This window comes from Musca domestica, unplaced genomic scaffold (assembly GCF_030504385.1).
Source record: "Musca domestica strain aabys unplaced genomic scaffold, Musca_domestica.polishedcontigs.V.1.1 34, whole genome shotgun sequence".
Classification (NCBI taxonomy): domain Eukaryota; kingdom Metazoa; phylum Arthropoda; class Insecta; order Diptera; family Muscidae; genus Musca; species Musca domestica.
This window is the reverse complement of record NW_026712313.1, coordinates 6,214,943-6,224,385: the sequence shown is the minus strand read 5'-3', so window position 1 is coordinate 6,224,385 and position 9,443 is coordinate 6,214,943. Positions and strand designations below refer to the sequence as shown.

The following is a 9,443-nucleotide window of genomic DNA, read 5'->3' as shown; positions in this document are numbered from 1 at the left end:
ATTGAAAATGAGCTCGGGGTATAGCCATTGACATTCAAAAAAGTGCAAGAACTTATACCACTATAGAAAGAAAATAGACTCCAAAAGAGCTAAAGTCTTGCTTCGCTTGGCCGAAAGGGGTGAGCTGCCTAATTTAGTTTTCTCCGATGAGAAAATATTCGTTGTTCAGCAGTTTGTAAACAAACAAAATGATCGTGTTTACTTGCCAAAGATGTCAGCTGAAAATGTGCACCTTCGGTTGGCCACCAAAATATAAGCGCCGGCCATGGTGATGGTGTGGGCCGCCATAACAGCCGATGGTCGCACTCCGCGTGTATTAATCGACCGTTGTATCAGAATAAATACTTAATATTATCGCGAAAGTATTCTGGAGGATGTATTGAAGCCTTGGACACGCAACCTTTTGGCCGCAGATCTTGGACATTCCAACAGGACTCAGCACCATCGCACTGAGCACGCGCCACCCAAGAATGGTTACAAAATGAGGTTCCTCGCTTCATTTCCAGTGCACAATGGCCACCAAAATCTCCGAATACCAATCCGTTGGACTATTGTGGCTGGAGTATTTGGGGAAAGCAAGATTGGCACTAAAAAATACTAAAGTTTCGATCACCTCAAGCGCAAGCGCTTCGCCGGAAATGGGCCAAAATACCGCAGAGCAACATTCGGGCAACGTGTGACGGTTTCATTCCGTGCCAAGGGTGACCAATTCGAACTAATCTAAACTTATTCTAAAATTTGATAGTATTTCCGACATTTTTTGCTTTAAATCAATAATATTTGAAAAATGTAAAAATGATGGCGTTTGACTTTGTTGCAGTTTTTTATCTGACCCTGTAAACCAAATATTTGGTTATTTTTTTACAAAGTTCTCTAAATAATTCTCTAAAGATACACTATAATAGGTCTGATGTTTCTTCAAGTAGTTGTTCAAAAAATCCAGGATTACGGGTTTGATAGCCTTTAATACTTGAAAAAACACGAATTTGGATGTGTTAGCTCTTGAAGTAATCTTTGAAAAATTCCATGATTATTTGTCTGATAGTCTTCGAAATAATTGTTGAGAAATCCACGATTATTACTGTGACAGTCCTCGAAATAATTGTTGATATCGAAAATTTGTTTTTAGTAAACCACGTATATAACTCCGAAAGACTTCGAGAATAATTCTTTATAAGATCTACTATTATTGCTCTGATAGTCCTCGAAATAATTCTTAAAAATCCACGTTTGTAGCTCAGAAAAACGTCGAGAAAAAAAATCCTTAAGAGACCACGACTATAACGACCATAGGACCATTAGTTCTAGAAATAATTCATAAAAAATCCACGATTATAACTCCAATAGACTACGAAAATAATTCTATAAATGATCCACGATTAATGCTCTGATAGTCTTAGAAAAAATCTTTAAAAATTCATGGTTATAGCTTCAAGAGTCCTCGAGAATACTTAAATAGGTATTCTACTATTAATCTACTATTAAGCTCCAAAATCCATCGAGAAAAAAACTTTCAAAGAGAAACCACTATAAATCCAAAAGACCAAGAGAATAATTATTTAAAAGATCCACGATTATAGCTTCAAAAGTCCTTAAAAATTATCCAGTTAGAGGTCTGATGGCACATAGATTTTTAAATTCTTTAAGGATTTTCGTGCATTTTTCTAAAATAATTTTTAAAGTAATATCTGAGCTGAGGACTGTTACAGAATAATTTGTGCATTTTTTTATTTAATAATTCGTTCGAAGTCATTAAGATTATAATAGTATATTAAAAAAATATTCTAAGTAATTGATTTCCATAAAGACATTTAATGGACCATTTAAAATTGATTCCAAATATATTTATTAAATGCATTAAATACCCTTCATGACCCTGTAATTCATTTAAATTTTATGCTCCATAAAATAATATTAAATTTTTAAAAACATAATGGATTTTCCATTTATATCTCCCAATCGCCAGAATACTGGCGGCAGTACCCATGGGCCTCCTGTCATTTGTTATAGATGACATTTTTTTATTTTGCTTTAATATTCCTCCTTTTATTTGTATAATTTCGATTATATTTTTATAGTTTGCGGGCATAAAACATATTTTTTGCACCATTCTCCTCATTCATCAACATTTTATTTCCGTTATATTTGGCCGCAGAAGTTTTTGGGTTTTTTTTTGCGGGGACACACAGCTCGATTTTTGATATCCGTTCGCTCTTTTATCTCTCTTGCTGTATCATGGCCGCAGTGAATGGGGCGCTATATGATTGTATATAGCTAGGTTTGTATGTGTGTGTATGAAAATGGAAAACCCAGGATATTTGGTTATAACAAATGTTATGATGATAATAACACTGAACTTGCTGTGGTTAAACAAATGTTCATGGGGACATTGCGAATCATGCTGATGCTGAGGATGACGATGATGATGTTGCTAAAATACCATACCGCTGCTGGCATGTTCGTCCGTGATTCACAGCGCACCAGGAGCTCCAGAACATCTTTACCCCGAATGCCATGCAAATGTTGTTGCCTTTTATTACTGGCTTTTTGTTGTTGCTGTTATTGTTGTTCGTTTAATATCCATTTATACGCTATTTTTACACTTCATAAAAATACTGTGAACCATTATCTGTTCCTGGACCGTTTTTTCTCTTTTCGCTACGGAATCAGGAAGGGCAAAAAAAAACCTTATATGATTTGGTTTTTGCTGTGTATGTATTTGTGTGTGTGTGTGTGTGTGTGTGTGTGTGTCTGTCAATTTCAAAAACTTTCTTTACATATTTCTGTTCTCTTGCTCTGCTCCGGTATGCAATTTGTCACTAATGTCGCACTTCTTTTTTTTCATGGTTCTTTTCTTATCTTCTTTTACAGACGGAACTTTCACACAATCTGCAACAATTGTCAGAAAAGGCACGCTCCACAACAGAGTTTATACAGCGGCTAAAAGGAATGAGTGACAAAGTAACGGTAAGTCGAAAAAAATATTTTTTGTAATTTTTTTTTCTTCACACACTTTTTAGCACATAAAAATATATTTTGTTTTTTTTTCGCCCCGGCGACCAGCAACCAAAAATTGTTGCTGGAGTTGTCATAAAGTAAGGAAGACAACAAAAAAATCGCTTCTCAAAAGTCAAAGAAAATGAAAGCCCCCTCAGGCTAAACTGGGCAGAAAAAAGATTTAATACTTCAGAGGCAGGCATGCGTCGTCTTTCCTCTTTCCCGCTTTTCTGTGGCAGAAACAAACACATGGCAAATGTTGAATATTATATTCCTTTTTTACATTTCTTTTTGGTTTGCTCTCTCCCCAAGGCATAGCAATGAAAACAGACTTAAATATATATTTTTTTGTTGTGTTTTGGTTAAGCTTAAAATAATAAAGTTTTACAAAACTTAATATCTTAATTAAGTAAATGTTGACTGTGCGAATGAAGTTGGGTAGGCATGCAAAAGAGAAAAAAAATCGAAAAAACAGCGGAACAGAAGGATTGTTGGCCATTGAAAATCCCATTATAAACCAGATGTAATTTTTCAAAGATATTTACATGGAGTTTTTCTAAAGGATATTTTTTTCCTTCTACATTTTCACTCGGTGTTTTGTTACTGTGTGAGGAAGAAGAAAAATACGGAACAGTGGTGGTCATATAAAAATCGCTACAAAAACTTCTGTTCATATGTTGACGCTGGCGAACTACGGTGTATTTTAAAAATTTTGGAGAAAGCGGAATATTATTTATAGAAAAAATCTTCATAGATTCAAATTTAAATCCTCTACTAAGGTGATGTCATCTACATCCTCTACTGAGGCGTTTTTTTTTTTATAGAAAAGAAAAAAATGTTGTTCAGAAAAAAATAGGAACCAGTACTATACTACTACTATAAAAATATAAAAAAATAAATATTACTATAAAAATATATCGAAAAACAAGTAAAAAAGTATCGGTCGGCTTTGCCGACAGATGTATACCCTCAGCCCTCTTCACCCTCTATGGAGTGGGTTTTTAAAGAATGGGTCAATATTGTCAATTTCGTATCGGACCTACATAAATATGATATAAATATTATTATAGCAGACGGATATAGCTATTGTAAAGAATCACTGAGTTGTTTCGCAATTTATGACAGATAAAAATATTGAATAATGTGTCTCTTTGTGGGTGAGGTACCAGAAGGTGTTCGCAGATATATAGGATCATCTTCAAAACAGATCTGGTGTTAGCAAAAATAATTTGAAAAGAGTTGAATCCTTATTTCGCTTTCTTTGAGCGTTATGTTTTTCAAAATTAGATTATTGCTTCCTTTCTGTGCAGAAAATATAAATCTCAAATTTTCGACCATTTGTGGGGGAGGTACCAAAAGATGTGGACCGATATACTTCATCTTAACACCAGAGCTTGGGTTAATATAAATATTGGGATGTGCGCCATTCGAAGACAATCGGACTCATACATCACATTTTATGAGAGTTGTAATTATTCAAAATTTGACCATTTGTGGGGGAGGTACTTGAAGGAGTGAACCGATATTGTCCATTTTTACACCTAACGTAGAACTGATGCAAATATTAGGATTTGCAAAGTGAGAGCAAAATCGGATTATCCTTTCTCTTTTTGTGCAAAAAATATATTTTTTGCAAATTTCGACCTTTTGTGGGGGAGGTACCAGAAGGAGTGGACCGATATATTCCATCTTAACATCAGATCTTGGGTTAATATAAATATTGGGATGTGTGAAATTTCAAAACAATCAGACTCTTACATCACATTTTATGAGAGTTGTGATTATTTAAAGTTTTGACCCTTTGTGGGGGAGGTACCAGAAGGAGTGGACCGATATTCTCCATTTTCGCACCAGACCTAGCAATGATGCAAATATTAGGATTTACAAAGTAGCAGAATAATCGTATTATTCTTTCTCTTTCTGTGCAAAAAAAAATATTTTTTTTTTTTGAAAATTTCAACCTTTTGTGGGGGAGGTACCAGAAGGAGTGGACCGATATATTCCATCTTAACACCAGACCTTGGGTTAATATAAATATTGGGATGTGTAAAATTTTAAGACAATCGGACACTTACATCACATTTTATGAGAGTTGTAATTATTCAAAATTTTTACCATTTGTGGGGGAGGTACTTGATAGAGTGGGCCGATATTTTCCATTTTCACACCCGACCTCACACTGACGCAAATACTAAGATTTGCAAAGTTGGAGCAAAATCGGACTATAATTTCTCTTTCTGTGCAAAAATTAAATTTTTTGAAAATTTCGAACTTTTGTGGGGGAGGTACCAGAAGGAGTGGACCGATATTGCCCATCTCCGAACTCGATCTAAGTTTGATAAAAATATTACGATGTACCCAGTTTGGACCAAATTGGATATTCCCTTCGAGAGTTATCGTGCGCACCAGCCAGCCAGACAGACAGACAGACAGACGGACGGACGGACGGACGGACGGACATCGCTAGATCGACTCCAAATGTTCTGAAACGGATTTGGTCCAAAGAGACCTAGGGTCTAAAACCGTTATTTCGACTAGGCACGTTTTGGCCGTATCAAATGATATATACCCTCTGTAGCCATATGGCTGAGGGTATAATTAGTCCACTGAGCTCCAATCCATTTCCTTTTATAGAAAAAAAAATAGAATCCTCAGTTCATTGAGGTAATTTTTCCCTATTGAGGAAATTAAAAGAGGGTCACTGAGGGTCAATTATTTCTATAGAAAAATGTAGTTTAAGTTAATGTTTTTATAGCTTAAATCGCAAGCTCAATTAATTATGGCAGTTTATACAGAATAAATGTAAATCTCAGTTGTTCATCGAGGCATTTTTTTCATCCGAACCGAACTTTTAATAAAAAATCCAAAAATACCGCTTAAATGAAAACATTTATTAACATTTCTATACGAAGACGTCGATCTGCATATGTAATTTTTTGTCATAGGCTGTAGTACCGATTCCGAACATTAAGTACGAAATTTGAAACAATTCCGGGGAATACTATCGCTAATATCACAAAAAATACCAAATAAATGGAGGTAGCTGAATATGGAGGCTGTTCGAAGAAATGGGCCTACATAGACAATTTTCCGTCAAGGGTTGTAGTACGCATTACGAACTTTATAGTGGCTCTAAAATCATAAAAATACTGAATATTGGGAGGTACCGTTATACGGAGGCTCTACGATTACGTGAGTCTGCATATGTAATTTTTTATAAATACATAAATTCAAAATACACACGTGTGCAAAATTTTGGCCTTCTCTCTCAATTCTTTCGAAAGATAGCGTGATTACAACATACAGACGGACATCGCTAAATCGACTTAGAATTTTACGCTAGTCAAGAATATATTTTGTTGGGTCTGACATGAGTATTTCGAGGAGTTACAATATAGCCTCCATAGAACAGTGGAGCGACCCTAATATCAAATTTCAGAATTTGAGCTTTATCCCTTCTCCCAATACCAAATTTAGTAACATTCAGTACTCATATCCCAAACAGTTTACATTTCTCCGCCCTTTGACACCAACAGTGATCCAAAATTAGAAGTATTTAGTACTTTTCGTACAATTTAAACAAATTTCCAAAACAACCTCCTTTTCTTTCTAGATACCAACAGATACCACAATATCAAATTTGTGGATGTCAGGCCCATCCCTTGACCCAATATCAAATTTGATTCAATTTAGTACTTCTCTAATTCCGAACCTACCTCCAAATCTCAACCTCTGATACCAACAGTTATCTAAATATAAAATCTCAGAATTTTATCTCTACCCCTTCACCCAATGCCAAATATGGTACCATTCCGTACTTTTCGTACAATTATGGTACACATTTTCAAAACCACCTACATATCTCAATGCCAAATATCAACACAGACCTCAATATCAAATTTCTTGATTTCAGCTCTATCCCTTGGCACAATACCCAATTTAGTACCATTTAGTACTTTTCGTATAATTTTAGTACTTATTTGCCAAACCATTTCAAAGTACAGCTCTGACCTTCAATCAATACCCAATCTAGTACCACTTAGTACTTTTCGAACAGTTATAGCACACATTTCCGAAACCACCTCCATATCAGAATTCCAGATACCAACAGAAAATTTCAGGATTTCAGCTCTATCCTAACCCAATCCCATTACCATACTTTTCATACAGTATACATGCGTACTATAAGCATATCCAAAAAACCACCTTCTTTTCACCCTAGGCAACAACAGTGACCTCGAAACCAAATTTCAGAATACCATCTCTATCCCAACACCCAATGGCATATTTTGTGGCATTTAGCTCTTTTCGTACACAGTTTCAAAACAATCTCCATATCGCACCCACAGATACCAAAAGAGGCCTCATTGGCCTCAAATTTCAGGATTTGAGTTCTGTAATATTCCCCAATACTAAATTTAGTACAATTTAGTACAACTACAGTACGCATATCCCAAACCATCTCCTTCTCTCTACCACAGACACCAACAGTGACATTTATATTAAATTTCAGGATTCCAAGTCTATCCTTTCACTCAATACCAAATTTAGTACTTTTCGTACAAGTATACAAAGTAACGGCTACTCATACTAAAATTGTACCAAATATAGTTCGATTTGGTATTTTTCGTAAAATTTTAGTACAGATTTTTGACACCACCTGCATATGTCCTAAACATTCACTTCGATTTAAATAGCAAATTTCAGATTTCAAGCCCTATCCCTTCATTTAATACCAAATTGTACCACATATGGTACGATTTAGTACTTTTCGTACAATCATAGTACACATTTTCGAAACTGTCTCAATATATCCAGGTTACATTAACCTCGATTATAATAGCAAATTTCAGATTTCAAGCCCAATCCCTTTACCCAATACCAAATTGTACCAAATACAGTACTGTTTCGTACATTTCATGCAATTTTAGTACACATTTTCAATACTTCCTCTTTATCACAAACCTACCAATAACAGAGACTCCCTATACAAAATTTCCGCTTCATCCATTCACCCCCAAGCCTAACTGTTACAAATTTAGTTCCATTTAGTACCATTCGCACACTTAGTACTCATTTCCAAAACCACATTCATATATCAAATTTACCTTCCAACATTTATTCTCGTACCAAATTTCCAGGTTTTAGGTCTATCCGTAACATTTTAGAACTTTTGGTAACCTTAAAGTTCGAACTTCCAAATATCGTTCATCTATCACTTCATCAGTGAGTCTCTTGAAAATTTCAGAATTCAATACAAAGTATGAAAGTTTTAAAGTTCGAATTTCCAACTACATCTATCCTGCACTCCATCAGTGACTCGAATCCTAAATTGCAAAATTCAGTACAAACTGTTCAAATTTTAGTGCTTTCCGCTCCCTTTTGTTACAGATTTCCAAAACGCAGAGCCTTATCACATGCCTACGCAACAAGTCTGACTCAAAATGTAGAGTTTTTACTTCAGCTATAGAAGATAATGCGACCCCTTCTACAGAAAAGTTAATATAAAATTAATAATATTTAATTTGAAATAGAATACTGAATAGTTTAGCAGTCCACAGTACCTTTTCCACCCCATCCAGACAAGAATTAAAAAGAATTAAAACCTTCCACCTTAAAAAAACAATCCAGCAAATTCCAGAAATTAGTCAAAGAACGTTAAGTACAAACAACAAGTATAATAATGCAAAAACAACCACAGCGACAAAAAGAACAAACAACATAAATTGTTTGTAAGAAATCTTAAAATCCCACTATACATTTGTTTTGGATTTTCTCTTGCCCTGCAACGACCCGGCGAACCGCTCTTTGGGTCCAGACAAATTACACTTAATGTTTATGAACTTTTTATAGTTTAAATGGAGACAAAGGGAGAGCGGTACAGGCATTTTTCCTTTTTCTACCTGTGCAAAGAACGAAACTTGCAAGTCAACTTCAGCCAAGGAAGTGGAAGTAAAGGCGTCTGGTTTATATTTCCTTGCAATTTTCTTCAAGTCCTTTTTTCCTTACTACCACTTGTAGTTTTTTTTTTTTTTTGTTGGCAAGTCGGGGTTTTTCTCATTTCTTTAGTTTTGTTCTTTGTGACTTCTATGTGAAATTATATTTAATTTGTTAAAGCAGTCTTTCTGTTTGCCTTTGATGTCCTTTGCCGGACGTTTCTCTTTCCATGGGAGACTAATGCAATGCATTTTAATTATATTTTTCTGCATTTAATTTTAATGGAATTTTTTAATATTTATTCAATTTTATTTTCCAGGAATCCTGCATAGAATTCGAAAGACTGGTCACTGCCCAATGTGAGGCCCTCATCCAAGCCATACATGATCGCCGTGAATATCTATTAGAGGCCATACGCATGGACAAAGAGACGAAAATAAGAATATTAAAGGTAAAGAGACTATTAAAAAAAAAAATAAAAATATATTTAATAAAAATAAAATTATGAC

General features: G+C 34.8%; 1 protein-coding gene across 3 annotated transcripts in view; it reads left to right on the top strand.

The window, feature by feature from the left end:
• Positions 1 to 2,871: 2,871 nt before the first annotated feature.
• The window catches only part of LOC101888161 (E3 ubiquitin-protein ligase TRIM9), a gene marked incomplete at its 5' end in the record, with an annotated part of 39,865 nt that continues 33,293 nt past the window's right edge, over positions 2,872 to 9,443 (top strand). For all 3 annotated transcript variants that reach the window (XM_059125636.1, XM_059125635.1, XM_059125634.1), the window contains 2 exon segments: positions 2,872 to 2,967; positions 9,254 to 9,385. In XM_059125636.1, the coding sequence (XP_058981619.1) occupies positions 2,872 to 2,967; positions 9,254 to 9,385 (228 nt within the window).